This window comes from Lygodium microphyllum, chromosome 1 (genome assembly GCF_053477565.2).
Source record: "Lygodium microphyllum isolate KBCC chromosome 1, Lygodium_microphyllum_v1.1.10, whole genome shotgun sequence".
Taxonomy (NCBI): domain Eukaryota; kingdom Viridiplantae; phylum Streptophyta; class Polypodiopsida; order Schizaeales; family Lygodiaceae; genus Lygodium; species Lygodium microphyllum.
This window is the reverse complement of record NC_141135.1, coordinates 58,096,192-58,114,841: the sequence shown is the minus strand read 5'-3', so window position 1 is coordinate 58,114,841 and position 18,650 is coordinate 58,096,192. Positions and strand designations below refer to the sequence as shown.

Here is an 18,650-nt window from a genome sequence, read left to right as displayed (position 1 = left end):
TATCCTACAACCAACAACAACGAGGCTTTAAGCGAAGGCATCACTGTCAATCCAACTATGGTACCAGTCATAAGTAATGTATTTTCAAATTGATAGATGCTTGCTTTGATTCTCGTATGAGATACGTTAAGCCCCATACTATGATGCACGAGTATAGGTCATCGAAAATGATAAATTTCATCTCACATATTCAAAAGATGGAGCTTGCAAAGTGTATGCATCAAGGGAAGTTAATTGCACCTAGTTGCATATGACTTATTCATTGATAGAGCAATTAGAAGGAAGAATCAGTCAGGTGTTATGAATGGCATAATAGTAAAAAAGAATGACATTAAAAATTGTGCATATAAGTATTAAGTAAAATTTGCATAGAATAGCTCTTTAATCCCAAGGGAGAGAGCGAATATGTGATGGAATTTTTATCGGGTCTATTCTTGTATTTTTTGGGAAAAACACAATTGGTTTTTCTTGGTTGATCGAATAACTCCCTAAATGCTTGTACATTCAATTGATTGTTGGATTGTGGTTTCGATGATTACTCCAAGTGCTTGTGATTGATGGTAAATTCATGGTGGGGTCTGTGATGACAAATTGCCATGAGAAATAAAGGAATGTTCTCTTGGAAGATGATATTAGGATGATTTCCTTGATTGTGCTTGATTCTTAATTGGATTAATTAAGGAAGGATATTTTGCGCGGGTGGATCATCTCCAAGGTCACGCCACGTTTCAACCTGAGAGGGCACTGCTTGATTCTCAGAACAAAGGTCGAGTGGTGAAAAGGCCAACCATGGAAGTTGTGTCTCACTCCTAGGTCGCTTGGGGTCATTGGATCTCTAGACACCCCTTGCCTAGTGCAGAACGGAGTTGTAGACTGCTGACGTGAGCCTAACGTCTGTGGCGTTGGATGATCATATTCTAGATAATGGATGGAAATTATAGTGCCATGTGATTTGGATCGGGTACTTGTGTTGGACAGAAAGGATACATAATTTCTCTTGTATGGGTAGGAGACAAAGATTAATTGGAAAATAAGTTAAGGAACTTGTTTGTCAAAAGGATTGCTTGCTCTGTATTCCTGTATGTGCCATAAATTACGAACAAACCCTAATCCTTAAAAGGCTTAATTAAGAAAGATGATTATAAATATCACACATAAATGTGATAAGACCTAATTAGATAACTAAAGGACGCCTATTGAGGAAAGCGGGTGGGCGGAATCCCTGACAGGTCCCTCCTATGGAAGGGTAGTCCCAGAGAACTGGGAGGCTTCTCACAATGTTTTACCATCATTCAACCTTTAGGCAGTGCTAGGTTAGAACCTGATTCATGATGTTTTAGGGAACCGGAATGGGAATATGCCCTACAAGTAGAGAGGTTGAGCAGCGCATCCCTCTCATTTTCCATTCTCTTTGAACTGAGTGTGGCATGGATCTGCTTCGTCTTGGATATCTCTCCATGAGTAGGATGTCCAAAACCTGATTCTAGAATGTTGTTAGGAGACTTTGATCACTAGGAGCCTAAATTTCAAGTCGATCCTAGTGGGTTCGGCCGCAAACGTTCCCTTGCGAGGCGGGACTCGAGAAACCCTAGGCGACAAACCCTGTGGCATTCCATGGGAGTGCCGAGCAGTGTCCCTTAGACTTGCCTCTTAATGGACCACTACAAACGTGCTTGGACAGCCGATAAGCGGGCATGTTACAATTGGTATCAAAGCGAAACTTTGTAATGATATGTGATAGATTTATGTATGGTTCATAGGCGTATCCTAAATAAAATAACCTAAATGGTATGGCTTGATTGTCGAGCATCTTCTGCACCAACAAATGTTTACATACAAGAGAAAGAATTCCTTCTCAAGCAAATTGAGGCATCTGAGTTTGATGGAGAAGGGATAGACGTCACATCAGAGGCGAAGATATGGATTGAGTCGATGGATGATTATTTCTCTGCTTTGGGAACTACTTCTATCAATCAAGCAATGATAGCCAAATTGAAGTTAGTTGGCCAAGTCGGATATGGTGGAAGCAATGGTGCAAAGATCAAGGTATTTTTGAAGCCCCTGTCACTTGGGCTCAGCTGAAAGATGTTGTACGTGGACGATATCTTCCACCAACCTACCAGACTTTGAGGATGAATGAAATCTTCAAGCTGAAGCAGCTGGAATTAGCCTTGGAAGTATATTACTCAAAGTTTGTTACCCTACTAAAATACACACCGCCTATGGATATTGTGCAGCCAAGTATCCAAGATTTTCCTTGGCCTTAACACTCCTCTGAACCACCGTCTTGAGGCAATGCATTCAATAGACTTGCAAGATGCATTACTTCGAGCAAAGCTAATCGTCTAAGAACTTAAACCAAGTAATTGTGACAAAGATGATTCCCGATATTAGGACAAGAGATGCCACACGTGCGGTAAGATAGGGTACATCCGTAGGAGATGTCCCTAGCTTACCAATGGAAGAGTGGAGCATCACACACCTTGTATTGACAACTTGAAGGTATTTTCCATACTTTGGAGTCTTGCAAACTGTTATAATCAATCTCGAATTTGTTTTACTGAAGAAGAAAGAAGTGATGAAGTTATCATCAAGGAAGTTGATCAGTTTGATGATCAGTCTGGTGATCAAGAAGATTAGTTGCATATTCAAGAAGATGATGCTATCATGTATGACAAGCATGAGGCTGATGTTTTTCTTAATGAAGATGCTGTTATGGATGATTTTCTTTGTTCTCTTACTAGTTTTGAGGAAGATTATGCATCAAGGGAGTCAGATTTCACTGAAGAGGCTTTACAAGTACTTGAAATGCCACTGTCTGTAGTGCAAAATCCATAATTTCAGGATGTACTTTTCCAGGATACCTATATTTCCAGCATGTTGAATACTATTCCATGTTATTTCAATATTCAGCCTAAAGAAATTCAGCCATTTTTTACTTCTATCAACTCTCTAGTTCATTGCCTGTATGAGGAGTTTTCAAGACAGCAAGCTATGGGACAGCAGTAGATTAGTTTTCAGCCAGTTTTAGGACATCAAATGAACAGTTTTCAGCAAGGTACAGGTCTACCAATGCAGGCTAAAGGTCAAGAATTGCAGAAATCAGTCCATTCATGTGGTTTTCATGAAGATTTGCATGAGTTATGTCCTATGACTCAATCTTCAACTGAGATGATTGAATGGCTTAAGCCTAGAAGATATTAAGCCTCCAAGGAAATGAAGCTACACAAGTGTAGTCTTCTGATATATAGATGAATCTGATGAAGACGAAGACTTAGAACCCACTACACTTCTTCAGGATGACTAGAAATCTTGGAAATTTGATTGACATGATATACAAATTATATTGGGAATAAATTATTAGAGATACGTTTGCAAGGAATGACAGTTATAACTTGCAATGAATTTTTCCTTAATGTGTTCTTCTCGACTAATATAGATTGGGTCTTGCCAGAATATCGAAGGTTCGGAGTATTCTTTAATATTACAAACAAAGCCGATTGACCATGGACCTCATTCTAGATTTAAAAATAGGAAAATTCGGAAACAAAGTTTTTGCAATAAAGGACTACTTCAGTCTGTTGAAAGAATCCTGGGAAAATTTGTTCTAAAGAAGAGAATCCTAACAAAGCCAACCAAGCATCTTGTGACCCCAAGTAATAAAGCTCTATGATGTTTCTATTGCAAGGAGTTAGGTCATTTCAAAAGGGAATGTCGCCACATTTCTATGCGCTAAAAAAGAAAGAAAATCTATGGTGCCCATTTGCTTGCATCTTGAAAAGATGGACTCTAATGCAGTAGATTAAAAGGTATCTCATGTAAAAGTGCTTTTGGAAGTTTTTTATTTCATTTCCATTAGGGATAAGCATTTGTGTGATTTTCAAAAGAATGTCAAGGAATTAGCATTCCTTAGAACGTCAAATGTTCCTATTGAGAATTGTTATGCATCCTACCTTTCATACACACCTTCTTTGCTTTTCTTGGAGGCATATTGTACACACTTTTATGAGATGGTTAAAAGTAAAATTATTAAGAGTCGCTTCTTCTCCTTGATGAGATGAAAGTACAAATGTCTCTAATGACCATCATATGATTGTATGTATAATATATTTGACAAAAATTGGTCATGTATGCAATCATTTCATTAGGTTGCTTCATACAAGTGATGGAATTGCATCTGCTTTATATGATGCACTTTTAGAGTTCTTATGCATGTATGGGTTATCAAAATCAAAATTAGTGGGGTTTGCTACTAAGAGATGCAATGTTATGATGGGCATGGAAAATGGATTGGTTGCACGTTTTGCCAAAGATGTACCTCATTTGGTTGCACATAGAGATGCTTTGACAATATAAGGTGCATTGGGTGAATTTCCTATTTTTGATGTTTTGGAAAAAGCAGTAAAGAAGGCTTACAAATGGGTGAACATCTCTTATAAGAGACATTAAGAGGTAAATGACCGTACTTTAGAGTTTCATCTTGCAACCCATGAGACATTCCTTGTTGACATGTGGGCAAGTAACAAAGAGGATGGTAATTTTGATGCCAATGCACTTGCAAATTTGGAAGCAAGAAAAATGTGATTTGTATACCTCTTTTAAAGTTTGGTTTTTTTTATTAACAGATTGTACTTCATCATTTGAATGCTTTGAACAAAAAGTTCCCAATTGATAATGTGGATGTTACCACAATTGGCATGAAGCTTGTGACTACAATGGATATGCTTTAAGCTCGCTTTCTGCAAGTGAGTTTAGTAGAGGTGCTAAGCATATTACTCAGTTTTTTGGGCAAGTGAAAGATGGTTACCTAGTGTTTCAAAATGGTGCACAACCAATAGATAAGCATGCATTGCATATCAATATCTTGGGAATTAAAGATACAACCAAGGATCTTATCACATGGGATGCTTGTATTGATGTTGGAAGAAAGTTTCCTTGTAGTGTCATAACTTCGTTGCATGCTCAATTTCATGACTTGGAGCTTTTTGAGGCTATCAAAATCTTTAGCCCTAAATCTATCCAAAGGATGTATGTGATATTTTCAACATGGGTGCTACATGGATTACGCCACTATTAGAATAGTTTGAAGACATAATAAGAGTGAATATGTGTAGATTGCAATATGAAGAGTTCATGGAAAAATTGAAGAGAGCATGTCCTAGAAAGAATATGCATAATATGGCATGGCAGTTTCGCGCACATGATATTGAGCAGGATCAATCTTTTGGTGAGATGAACAAGCTTTGGCATGCTTGCTTGATCATTGTTGCAAGCACAGTCAATTGTGAAAGGGAATTCTCCAAGATGATCTGTGCCAAATGAAATGATTGCAATTGATTGAGCTTGGAGAATGTTAACAAGCTTATATTTCTTTCTTACAATGGCACACAAGATCCAAGAGAGGTAGATTGGGAAGCAATCTACTCTACTTAGGATAGCTTGAAAGCTCATCGAGACATTGATATCCATACCATAAGTTAGATAGTTGTGCTCTCACTATGGTATCACTTGTATGGGCTATTCTAATTTCCTCTTTATTGACTTAAGATTTAAAAAGTTGATATTTTGCATACAATTCAAATAAAAAGATACTAGCCTTGTGATTAAAGCTTGTAAGAATACAAAGATTTATGTCTCATATATTACTTTGAAGTTTCTTGCCAAAGATACTTGGAAATAGGTTTGATTACATAGTTCATTGAGGCTAGATAGTAAAGACTATATCAATTATTCATAACAGAGTTGATTAAATCAAATATGTAATATAGTAAAAACTAAATGGAGAAATTGTCTTACACATGAGTTAGAATTTTATAGTTGTTAAGTAGATTTGATTAAAAAATTCCTTATACAAAGTTTAGATCTTAAAAGGTAATTATTATTGCACACATCATTCAAGGCCATATTTTGAAAAGTGACATTGAAGTCGAAGAGCAAAGGACATAGAGAGACCTTATGGAGGAAATATGGACTAGCCCTTCAAAAATCAACATTGGAGAGCACCCCAATTTCCAAGTCATGTGGGAAAGAGACATTGGGGGGGGGGCAACTTGAATACCGAAGACATTTGGCATTCTTTGATTTTTGAAACTTTTTAATTGTTAAATTTTCTATAAATTATAAAGTAAATAGAAATAGCTAAAAATAGATGTGCTCTAAATATGTAGCTTTCCCGAAGTTTGTTATTATATTCATTTGAAATCGTATGGATAACAGCTCCAGTAAAGGTGCATACCTAAAGGTAAGGTTTTATTTACAAAGCTTTCTCGAGAGCCCATACATACTTAGTTATGGTGGTAGACGTATAACACAACAGGTTTATGGCTTGCCAGAGAGTAATCCCCTCACTGCAGCGCTGACTGATGTCCAATCGTACTCGAAATTATTGGCCAATGGCGACAGTGTCATCATCTCCAAATACCACCAGACTGCTTGTCACACAATCGATTATCCTTATAATGTGTGTGTGTAATCGAGAGCATGAGTTCTCCCCTCGATTCTTTAGTGTACCACAGATGCAATCACATGCAGCAATTTGCCCAGTTTGTTGGATCAGATGCAGTCACCTTTCCTTAAGCTTTGTAGCAGCTCCAGATACCCACTTTGATCGGAGCTCAGATACCTGGTAAGGTTTATAAAGCTGGAAATAAGTACATGAATGACACAGAGTGTTGTCTTCTACCGGCTGGAACACAAGTACTGGAGGTAAATTACAAGAAGTTCTTTACGTTTTCCCTTGTGGGAAAACGTTTTCCCACAAGGGCAATGGTGTTCAACATCATGAGCTTCTGCTGGGGAGGCACTGCATACTTAGCTAGGTGTGGTTGGGGTTGCCACCCTCTGCATCTAGCTGGATATGCAGGTCCCTGCCTCCAAAGGCGCTCATGATGTTGTCAAGTGTGGGGATTAGAGTGGGTACTTGTCTAAAACTTCTTGCATAAGAAAGCCAGAATTGCAGAGACGTACCCATGGCGGAACAGAAAGTCGATGATCACCAGTGCACAATCCGGCTTGTACAGCCTTGTTGTCTGCAGGATTCTGGCAACTTTGGTCACAGGAACTAACGTGAAACTATCCACTTCACCATCTACAACAGCCACAGGAAAAAGAAGAGTTAATGAACGCGCAACAGCAATATTCCAGAGCCATCATGTAAAGCCAGTATAGACTGCAAGAGCATTGGTAAGCAGTAAGACCCACGAGACTATCAGTACACAGAGACTCCAATTACGCTCGCAGAGCGGAGAGAAGTAGGCAAGCGGACCTTTGTTTACAGGAATGAAATCGGCAGGAAGTTCCAAATCGTAACAGAAAAGTATGAATCTGTCGAATCTCTCTCCCTCGATGAATTCATAGCTGGTGGCTCCCACGGCTTTGGCCCTGCACACGACATACATATGATGGTCCGATTTCGAGTAAGAGAGAGGTCGCGCCATGCAACCCGCCTTAACCTAACCTTCCCTCTGTGATTAATTATCTGCGTGAATGCGCGCGCACCTCTCCGATATCGATCTGGGAATGCTTGCTTCTTCGTCGCATTCCTTGATGACGTTCTCTTTGCAGCTCAGTCCTTCGGGCTGCCAAAACAGTACGAGAGCAATCGCGTTAGTAGGGCCATTGAAAACTTAAAATACCGTACCTCAATCAGGATTCAGGAGCCTGCAAATCAGAGTCTACTCATGCCATGATGGCGATGAGAGCCATCGTTCTCAGTACCATACACAGGATTTGGATTTGACAGACAATTTTACGGAGGGACCAATACTTCCATGCATTCGTACATTCAATCGATGGTTTCTGTGCAGTAGTAAGATGACTCCACGTCTTGTATTTCGTAAGGATAGTCAGTCTATTATAAGAAAGGAGGGTGAGAGTGTCCAGGATCATCGGCATACGCACAGTCAGACCATATTGACAGAAGGAGAGCTTAGCCTAGCTCTAAAAAGAACAACAGTTGGATGTAAAGCATAGGATTATACAGCATTGATCCATGGTTCCACATCGTATCCTAGGTTCGAAACTTTATTGTATGGTAGCATTTCCTTCTACTCGAAAGTACCTTCATTATTAGTTGTAGTGAGTTAGCTAGCCGTCTATCCTTGATGGTGAGTTACTAGGGATGGTTCTATCCTTGATGGTGAGTTACTAGGGATGGTTGTGTAGTGTTGCCACTTAAGTTAGCACTTTAGATCACACTTCATTTCATTTGCATTAGCTACAAGTGGGTGTAGGTGTAACTTGCCTGCCCGCCAGCCACCAAATGGTCAAACATGCCAGGAAATGTTGGCTTTGTTATGCTTCGTCGAGCAACCCACAAGTACTTCTCACCATTGCTTTTTTGAACAAACCCATTCACATGTATTGCATATGCCTACAAAGATGTGTTAAACATAAGCCCAATTAGCTATAAAGTGTCGCATGTTAGCACTCTGTTATCATCACCTTTTAACAGCTATGCGAAGCTAGACCATGATGTGTGTTTGGGGTGCACAAAGCGCCAACTTCTTTAACAAGTACTTTAACAACGGCCTTGGCCACTAATTTCAAGACCTTTCAATTTCATTACAATATAACTTTTTTTATCAATGGGATAGACTTGTGAGATGAAAATGTGCATAGCCAAACCCAAAAAACATGTGCTTGAAGTTGCATTACTACCTTAAATCCTACATGTTACACTCATGCCACACACTTACATGCTATATAAGAAAGGACATCAAAAGTCTATAGAATTAGTCCCAAAACCATGAACTGATAAAAATGGAATGATAGTGTTTTGTTCCAAATACCTTGATGCCAAAGTAAGGAACTGCAGCCCTTTCAAGAGAGAAAAGGGATTTTGTGCCAAATGCCTTGACAACAGGATAAAACTGTCAAAGAACAAAGGAAAGGCTAATTATGATAAAACTCTCTCTCTCTCTCTCTCTCTCTCTCTCTCTCTCTCTCTCTCTCTCTCTCTCTCTCTCTCTCTCTCTCTAAATTATCAAACAATTCATCAAATTTGGTAATTGTGGGATATGTTTTCTATACTCCTGTTACTTTCTTAGGGGCCATGAATGTCAATAATTGTCTTTTTCATGTGGGTGTACTAATTAGTACATACATACTTACCAAAGCCACCTTTGTTGAGATTTCATTTACTTAATTTCTCAAGTAGCCATTCTCCATGAGGTATCATATGAGCATTGTACCTTTGGTCTAATGTGTGAAAGGCAACTTGTATAAACCCCTAATGTTTAGGGCCTATGTTAATAGGATAAAACAAGTAACAAAATATTGGAAACTCATGTGCTAAAATGCATTTGGGATTTGTTGCGTAACATCATGCTTGTGAGGTTCGAAAAGAGCATGTTTTTAAGGTGAAGAAAGGGGATTCCCCAAATGCTAATTGTATTGTTGGAGAACTTGCTTTCGATTCCAAAAAGTCTTCTAGTATGAGGAAGATGACGAGGTGTATGTATCCCTCTAATTGTGGAAGTTCTCATAAAGCATGAAATGTGATTAGTGTTCTTGTAACTTAAAAAGCCTCAAAAGGTACCAATTAATTTGAAAATCTCACAATTTATTATAAGCTCTAAAAGCATGGAAGAGGTTGAAATTGTGAAATAAAGGGAAACTTGAAAGAAAGTGTAAGAATAGATACAAGTAAGGAAAAGTTGAAAGAAATCAAAATAAGCCCAAAAGACGCAGTATAACGACTTATGCACATAAATTATGCATTAGGTTTGATCTAAGAAAGAGGAGAATTGAGGGCAATAATGGTGGTTGAGCTAATCAAGATTTACCTCTACATCTTCAATTCAAATGAGGGTACATGCCTATTAAGTACACATTTACACATTAAGTTTGTTAGCATTGCTTGGTAGGGCATATGCTTATATAATGGTAAGGTGGCATTGTGAATGGTGAGTGAAAAATCACCTTACAATGAGAAAAAGTGACCGTCGATATAGGGGCATGGGAAGAGAAAAAGTGGCTCTTGCTTTTGGGAATTGATTAGGGTAAGGGGATCAATTGTGAAACTGGTACCAAAATGCAAACACCTTGGGGTTTTTTTTTGTTTTAAAGAAATATGCTAAAAATCTTTCTTAGGTATCACTCATTGATTTGCCAAGAAGTGTTATGTTACTAGCTATTACATGTACCCTTACCTCTCAAAATCATATTCTTTACATTAGATTAAATATTTTAAAATTTAAAAAAATCAATATTAAACATGTTCAACTCCTCTTCATATCCTTCCACCATAGCTGCTAACTATGTAGGTCAACTGAAGGAAGAGATTATTATGGTTCTTAAGTCTGTTGAGTCCTCCATTGGGTTTTTAAGCTCTGTTGTAAAAAGATGGGGAATATGCCCTAAGTTGTTTTGTGTTTTAGCCTGTGGCCACTTGCACCTATCAACCTTGGTGCTATTAAATCTTTTACCCCAATGAAATGAAGAGAATGCATTACAAAAACTCCTCTTCATATCCCCCTACGTGCTCACATATACAAATCTCAGAAACATTTGGAGATGTAAAATCCCACCCAAAAAAAGAAAAAGTCTTTTTCCTAAGGTGTTTGTTCAATAGGTCTAAGGTGACGCGCTAACCCTAAAAGGGGCCCACAAGCAAAGTACATTGTTGTCACAAGGTTATTATTATTGCTATTTTAAAATTATTATTTTGTTGTTGTTGTTATGATTACTATACGTGCCAAAAAGGTCGCAAGGTTGAAATGCGTTTTTTTGTGTAGGCCATTGAATGAAATTGGGGCCCTGACAGGAATACGGGCCTTTGGACACGCGTAGAGTTTGGGTTTTTTTTTTTAAATTGTGAGTTTTTATCAGTATGCCTTTTTTTAAAAAAAAATCGCGAGTCTTTATCATTAGGCCTTTTGTGAGGCCTTTTTTTTGATTGTGAGAGTTTTCATTAGGCCTTTTTGTAATTGTGGGGCCTTTTTTTTAATGGTGAGAGTTTTCTTTGTTTGTTATCTTTTGAGAGCGCGGATCGAAGGTCTTACTAAGGTTAAGGGGGGTTATAACAAACACGATTCCTGAAAACCAGAAAGCCAAACGGGAAACGTCATACCTCGTTTCGCCAACCTGGGATGATGCCCTTGTCGCTGAGGAGCTTGAGGGCTCGGTTGACGGCCTCCGTGCGAGCCTCCCTGCTCCGCAGCCCAGGGTGCAATGTCACAACCGCCTGCTGCTGATGATTCTCATTCGCAGTACTGGTAGTGGTATCAGTAGCAGTTGTACCACCCGGCTGATTATTAACAGCCTTCGCGGACAATCCGTCGATCTCCTCCTCCACCACACGATGATTATGAATATCATTAACATGGCCTTTCCTTCCTTCCCCGTGCCTGCTGCTCCCGTTGATAACCATCGACGCCTTGATCCCGTTCACGCCGTTCACTTTCCTAGCGTGCCCGTTTGAATGCTGCTCCGTGCCCGCCATCTCTGCAGCCCCGGCCCGCACCACAATGAAAACGTCTGGAAAGCGTAGCAGATGCCGCAGGAAGCTGCAACAACACATATATCGGTTGTTTGTAAATCTCAGTGGATGATATAAAATCGATTCTCAATCAACCACATAGTAATTCGTGGGTTCATAATGTGTTGGATGCGGTCACAAACTTGCTGCTTTATTGAAACAGCGACATTCGCATCAACCAAACAAGTTAACGGTTACATATTCTCTTCTGGATTGCAATACGTGGATGCTTGTCATCCGTGTCACATTCTCTATATTATGTTTTAACCCTTTTGGCCGGATGTAAAAACACGGCTGCTAAAGAGTATCCGATCGGGTCTTCATTCATATTCTTACTTTGGATGAATGTAGCCCACTTCAACGTTGTCGACAACGAAGGGTATGAACTTCGAGCGGTGTTCCTGCAGCAAAATTAGCAGCGATTTAGAGCCTATTGTTGGGTAGCTGCACTTGTGGGATCCAATTTAACCTAGATAGCGATAAGTAGAAGCGATAGGTTTGCTAAGAGCTTTGGAGAAGCTAGCCCGATAAGCTGTAGCGTCCAGTTTCAGGTGAGACGATAAATTTAGGGGAAAAGCTCGCAGAGAGAGAGAGGGAGAGAGAGAGAGAGAGAGAGAGAGAGAGAGAGAGAGATCTAGACACCCACACTTCCACTGTTGCAGTATCTGACATGCTCCATGAAGCTTTCTAGCCCGGCTGGCTTGTGCGATCGATGGTCTTCCTTCATGGTGGTCGCCTGGAAGGCCTCTTCTAAGCTCAGAAGGCCAGTGGCCGAGGCAGCTGCAGCAATCATTTGGTGAGCTGGCTGGCGTCCTTGGGTTTGATGGAGGACGAGATCATCCGCGAGATGCGAGATGGAGGAAGAGCCTCTGGTGCTCAGGGCAGCAGCGTCCTGCAGCTGCGTGAAGGCCGGTGACGACGATCCCAGAATGCCGTTGGTGGCGTGACCGGCGAGGAGGGAGTTAGGAGAGGACCCAGCCGAAGATGGCAAAGATGACGAAGAGGAGGAGGAGGAGCAGGAAGGGGCGCCGATGCGGAGGAAGAGCTTATAAGAAGCTGCCGAGAAAGCAGCCATGAGAGACGGGCAGAGAGAGATCGAGCAGAAGAATGTAGAAGCAGCAGGATGCGAGAGATCTTTTGCAAAGAAGAAGAAGAGGAAGGCCAGAGGCGCTCTCTCGCTCACTCACTCACTCTCCCGAGAGCGAGACGAGAGAGGGGGGGGGGGGGGGGGCCTTGCGTTGCCTTTGCAAACCACGAAAATTTGAGTTTTATTTATGGTTCTTGTTTTCGTTTCTTCTCTGTGTTCTTAAGATCTCTGAGCGTGGCCCACCATCCGTGGGAGAGAGAGAGAGAGAGAGAGAGAGAGAGAGAGAGGAGGCTGTCTTCAATCATTTCTGCATCTTGACAGTGAAAGGTGTTGAGCCCGCGGGGGAAGGGGGCAAGAGCGTGGGAGGCTCTAGTTCCACTGGTCTTAAATTGGGGAAGTGCCAGAAACCTCATAGAGGGAACAGAGGGCAGCATCACGTGGGACTTTACAATGAATTCACAATAGTCATGCTTGGCGCACCTACTAGCTCTGACTACGGCATCAATCTGGTAAGTCCCGACCATCCTCAAGCCTCATGCCCTATGGCCTTGCACTCAACTCAACTCTATTTACCACCCACCATACAGTCAAATCCCGCCTGCCTTATCCAGACCTCCTCATACATTCACCCAGCCATGAAGGCTACCGGTTCCATCATTACATGCTGCTTGATAAACTTTTCTTTGTTTTTTTATCGTCAGACGAACTTTTCCTTTTTCTTACTATGATTTTGCTGTTTCCACCCCCACCCACCAAAACGGGCCGGGGGCGGGGCGGTAGGGGACCCAACAGCCTTTGAAAAGCTCGGGCAAATCACCCCATATCTTTCATCAAAGAAAGGTCCCATCCAAAGGCCTTTCTTTGTGCTAAAGAGCAAGTGGCTGAAAATAACATATGGGCGTCAGCCAAATTCAATCCTCAACTTATGGTCAAATTTGGGGCATGTTGGCACTAGGTGGGTCGAATGGTCCCTTAAACTTGCTTAACTATTCCCTAACCAATTGGTTATGGGCTTTTTAGTAGCAATGCGATGCCCCAAACTCTAGTGAGGACTAATAGTAGGTTCCCAAGCCTTGATCATACACTCCAATGTGCAAGTAGCATATGTAATAGTAGGAACGCTATCCTGCTTTGCTGCCACGAAGCGGGACGACAGGGAAGCGAATCTGCTATGCAGCTTTGCTTCCCTATCACATAGGAACTTTGTCATCCTTGATGAGTGTAAAAACATCACATAATTCGTTTCCATTGCACAACCATAACATGAATACATATTCTTCTTTTGCATCCTCGAGCGCAAGAGGTCACATGCTTGCTTACTATTTTCTCTCTTTTTTGAATCTATCTCATTGCTTGTTGCCGATTTCTCTCTCTCTCCCCACCCTTTTTCACACCTCTCCTCTCTATGATTTCTCTCACATATTTGTCACCTCTCTCTCTCTCTCTCTCTTCCCATTTTATCTCTCTCCTCTCTTTGTAACACCATTCAATTTCTCTCTCACCTCCTTTCCACCTCTCCAAGTATTACAATTACATTAAATACACCACATACTCTAAGTGTATCCAAGCATTACAAACAAACTCTCAGTATTAATAATATACATAGGTGAAGTAGAGTCAGAAACCAAAGTTTGTTCTAGAGATTGCACTAATAACTTTGCACCACAAACCACAAAGTCAAGCATCAACAAATCACAAAGCATTATTCCTTGATTGTGCCTTTGCATTTGTATCCAAATGTTACACAAAGGGCCCTAATGTGAACAAAAAATCAAAACTTTCCTATAGAGCCTACCCAAAACAAAGCCTTCTTTTCTTTAAGGAATCATTGTGAATGATTTCATTCTCCAACACAACATGGTTAGGTGAAGCATGTCCTATCGCCACTCCTTGTCTTGGCGATGGTATAGGGGACATGATAGTCTTTTCTCTCTTTCTTACACTTAAAATTTTAGAAAGCCACAATGTAAACACAAACACATCTAACAATTGACAAAGATTACTTAACTTTAGAATAACAACACCGGCCTAACATCTGCAAACCACTCGACAGGCATTGTCATAGCTTGATGTACTGTCACAAAGTAACTGTGGTCTTCAAATTCATATGTTGACCACCCCCTTGGTATTCTATCAGTGTGAGATCGTCGAAACCTCTTATTGTGTTCAATTTCACCATATGCACTCAAAAACACTGAGTATATCCACAATGCCCCACCTCAATAAAAACTAGAAGTAAAAATTCTATATTGATATCATCGTATAAACGCTCAATGACCCTTGCAAGCATTCTTCTTATAATATCATGAGTTGTTACTGCGTGCAAGATACATTGCAGTTCCTTTTGATACTCAGAAGCTAGATAATAGGCTCAACTTGGAGTAGGCATCTGCAATAGTAAATGGAAATTGCCTTTACCTCATAATAAATGGAAATTGCAAAGTGCTAGGAATAAATGTGATCCTAGGAATGAAAACTTATTCCCCTACATTTGTTCTCGTTATTATCTCAACATCAATCACCTTTTTTGTGAATGCCTTACAGATTAACCATGTACCATTACACAGACCTTTTCATGGATTTAAGGTCCTAAGTAGAATAATAGGTGCATTCATCTTTAGTCGTAATAGATGGGGAGGAAACCCACCTCCAAGATCTAGTGTATTTAAATACTCTACAAAGTACAAAAATGAGATATCATTCGTCAATGCAATCGAATTCGCACTATAGTACTGTATAACCTCTCCAGGCAGCATATCAATTGCAATGCACAATGATTCAAAAAAGCCACCTTTGCATTTCACATTGCAAGTATAGCATGCTCGCTAAATTATGCTCCAAAGTCTCTCAATGTGGATACTTTATTGTACACACTATCAACCAAGGTTTCAATAGAGTGTCCTTTTAATATGATGCCAAATGGAATATGTAACTTATTACAATTCTCTGTAATACCCACTCCATCCCCTATCCCTTGAATCCAACTAATAAACCCATTATCCATTACATCACCAAAACGGTTGACATTCGCATATTCCTAGACAACCTTAGTACCTTAACATACTGCCATAAATGAGAGAAACATACCGTCACATTAACAATATCTTCATAGGAGTCCTTCATCACGACGGGCAGGACAATCACCTCCAAGGAAAGTGACCTTTCCACCAAATGGTTTATCACAACTCATAATATCACTTAAAGTTCTATCAACCGCTTCAAATGCATGCGTGTGCATCATGGGAGCCTCATCCCACAAAATAAGGCTTGACCGTCTCAATAGTTGAGCAAGATCGCTCTGAACAGAAATATTACAAGTGGATCGATTACTTAGATCCAATGGAATTTTAAACCTCGAGTGAGTAGTACGACCACCTTGTAGAAGCAAAGGAACAATGCCAAATATGACATCATTGCTATACAACGATCATTGTGTAGCCTAGCAAGCAAACACTTATAAAGAAATGTCTTCCCAGACCCACCTTGACCATCCAAAAAAAAAAACATCTCCAGATTTTGTACCAATAGCATCTATAACTGCATTATATGCAACTCTTTGTCCACCATTCAACATTGCCTCCATAGAAACACAAACTCTATGTTGCTCCAATATATCATATGCATATTCATATTCCAAAAGAGGGTTAGCACACAATTGAGAATCTGTTCGATGTGGTTCTTGCAATCCATCAAAGTCAAATAATCTACACCCATGCTACTATAAAATATCTTGAAGATGCAATAAAGCCTTGTTTGATGCCTCTTGTTGTAGAATTGTAAAAGATACATTCACATGTTCTAGCTGTAATTTATACATAATATCCTCTACCATTGGTGCCATAAGCCTATCCCAAAGCTGACCAAGCTGAGCAGGCTCACAAAAGACCAAAATTGTAACAAACAAAGCATGCAACTGAGTACAATTTGCATAGAGGCAGCTTCTTCCAAGCACACCACACACTCATCATCACCCTCTAACATGCCCTTTGCGAATGCAAGCTTCCTTAAAAGTATTGTATATCACATTGCCAACAATACGCAAATCCTCAAAAGATGTACATCCCCGAGACACTATCAAGAGCATTTGCAAGTAATAACACTCACCACACATAGGCGGCATAAAGTATATTCGACCAATGTATTTCCACGCTTTCTCTTCATCCACACCTTTTGTTTTGCATTCCACACCCAATATACTAGGAAGTCTTGATTGCGAATAGCTCAAGCCTCTAGATGAATACAATTTTATGTGAACCACTCTGTAAGAGTGGTTTTCTTGATATCTTCATTTTGCATAACATCTAATACATTGTCCGTATCTTGAAATACCACATAATTCTCACCAAGCAAGTGCACTTGTAAACATTGTATATCAGGCTTCTCATTGTGTACTGCATAGTCATATATTCGCCAACGTGCTTCTAAAGCAGTGGTTGCATGATCATGTCCCTTGTATATATACTGATACAAATACTTAACATCTGCCATTGTTGAGCACACCCCAACATTTATATGTGCATTGTATTTTTTACTTAAGTAAGGATTGTAGGGAACAATCCATTGATTATCAATAGTATTACCCTTTATTGTGACTGTGTTTCCATCATCCCGTCTTCTATAAATAGGATAGCTAGAGCTATCAACAGTTGTCACATTCACAAACCTCCAAGGAAAATTTTTAGTACATTGACCATCACGCATGCAAGGGCTCCTGGGATTCAATGCACCACAAGGACCATGGACATTGCACTTTGAGATAGTTTCTAACGAAGTTGAAAACACAAACAAATCTATCATAATGGCATGCTTCAGAGGGTTTAAAAGGATGCTCCAAAATTAGCAAAGTATGAGAATGTGGTAGCCCTCGCTTTTGAAACTCAATCACACTAACATAACCTGCAACATTTCCAAACAGATTCCCTTTTAACAATGCATACATAAATAATATAATCAACATGGTTTTTATGAAAGACCCCCGAGCAGTCAAATCAGGACGATCATAAGCAGTCTTTCCAGGCAGCAAAGCATTAGTTATCTCTAACCACTTTGGATTACATGTCATTGTTATAAAGAGATCAAGTTTTCCCTCACTCCGCACTATAGCTATGGTATCTTGATGCAACTGATACATGTGCCTTGCCCCACCAATAAAAGAAGATGGCAAATCCAACCTTTTACCAATAGAGTCACCAATAACTTGTACTGGCCCATTATCCATCACTCTCATAATATCTACCAAGCCTTTATAAACTTCCAAGTGTAAAACTGATTGATTCGACACCAAGCCAACCTACATTGCTCTATACTACAATAAGCATCAACAATAAATACCACCAGGCAACATGCAAACCTCAGTGCCCTCATGCACTTGTAGTTGAAATGCATAAAATTGCATATGAGTAACACAATCCTTATTTAGACAATCCATGTATATTAACTGAAACATCAAAATTACTATAAAGTACATTTGCATGCCAACCATCATCACCCATAGGAAAAAGAAGAACATATAACATTAGCATATACGCCCTATGCAAGTTTGAAACAATAATATATCGTCCATCTCGACTATAAGCATGTATGTCTCGATGATCAAGAGTATTCTCATCGCCTTGTCCTGGCATGATAGCCGCAACTTCAGTTGCCATTGGAGCTGACTATTGTCTATTAGCCTTTTGAACTCCAAAAATAATCATTCTTAAATTATACAGCAAGGGATTGTTTTGTAATTGCATACCCATAATCTAAAAGCTTGTGCTTATACATTGTGTTGATGCATCATAGACTGAAGCTCCCCAAGTAAATTTGATAATAAATTAGGCATAATATCCAATCGATTAGATAACTCATGCTTAGTATCATAAACATAAAGTTGTGCAAATCTTGGCATTTCCTGTCATTGCACATTAGGCAGCAGAGGGCCTATATGATGATAAATGGAGCCATGCACTCTAAAGGTATAAGAATTTCCCACAATGGACAAAAACTCATCAACATTGGCACCAAGTGACACAAATGCAAGAGCACTATTATATGCCTACATGATATTTTTGAATACTCTACTTTGAGGATGTATGTCATGCA

At 39.8% G+C, this 18,650-nt stretch overlaps 1 protein-coding gene across 1 annotated transcript; it reads right to left on the bottom strand.

The window, feature by feature from the left end:
• Positions 1-6,162: 6,162 nt before the first annotated feature.
• On the bottom strand, positions 6,163-12,813 carry LOC148041151 (nudix hydrolase 20, chloroplastic-like). The gene is made up of 9 exons (XM_087677072.1): positions 12,126-12,813; positions 11,816-11,880; positions 11,072-11,507; positions 8,790-8,870; positions 8,243-8,371; positions 7,498-7,577; positions 7,265-7,380; positions 6,967-7,087; positions 6,163-6,622 (listed from the first exon to the last, which is right to left on the bottom strand). The coding sequence occupies exons 1-9, from the start codon at positions 12,552-12,554 to the stop codon at positions 6,553-6,555; spliced, it is 1,527 nt and encodes a 508-aa protein (XP_087533198.1). The 5' UTR covers positions 12,555-12,813; the 3' UTR covers positions 6,163-6,552.
• Between the last annotated feature and the right edge of the window lie 5,837 nt (positions 12,814-18,650).

Coding starts and splice junctions, on each gene's coding strand:
- LOC148041151 (XM_087677072.1), bottom strand. CDS start 12,554: ATGGCTGCTTTCTCGGCAGCTTCTTATAAGCTCTTCCTCCGCATCGGC. Junction 11,508..11,815: donor GTGGGCTACATTCATCCAAA/GTAAGAATATGA, acceptor GTGTTGTTGCAG/CTTCCTGCGGCATCTGCTAC. Junction 8,372..8,789: donor TTCCTTACTTTGGCATCAAG/GTATTTGGAACA, acceptor ACATCTTTGTAG/GCATATGCAATACATGTGAA.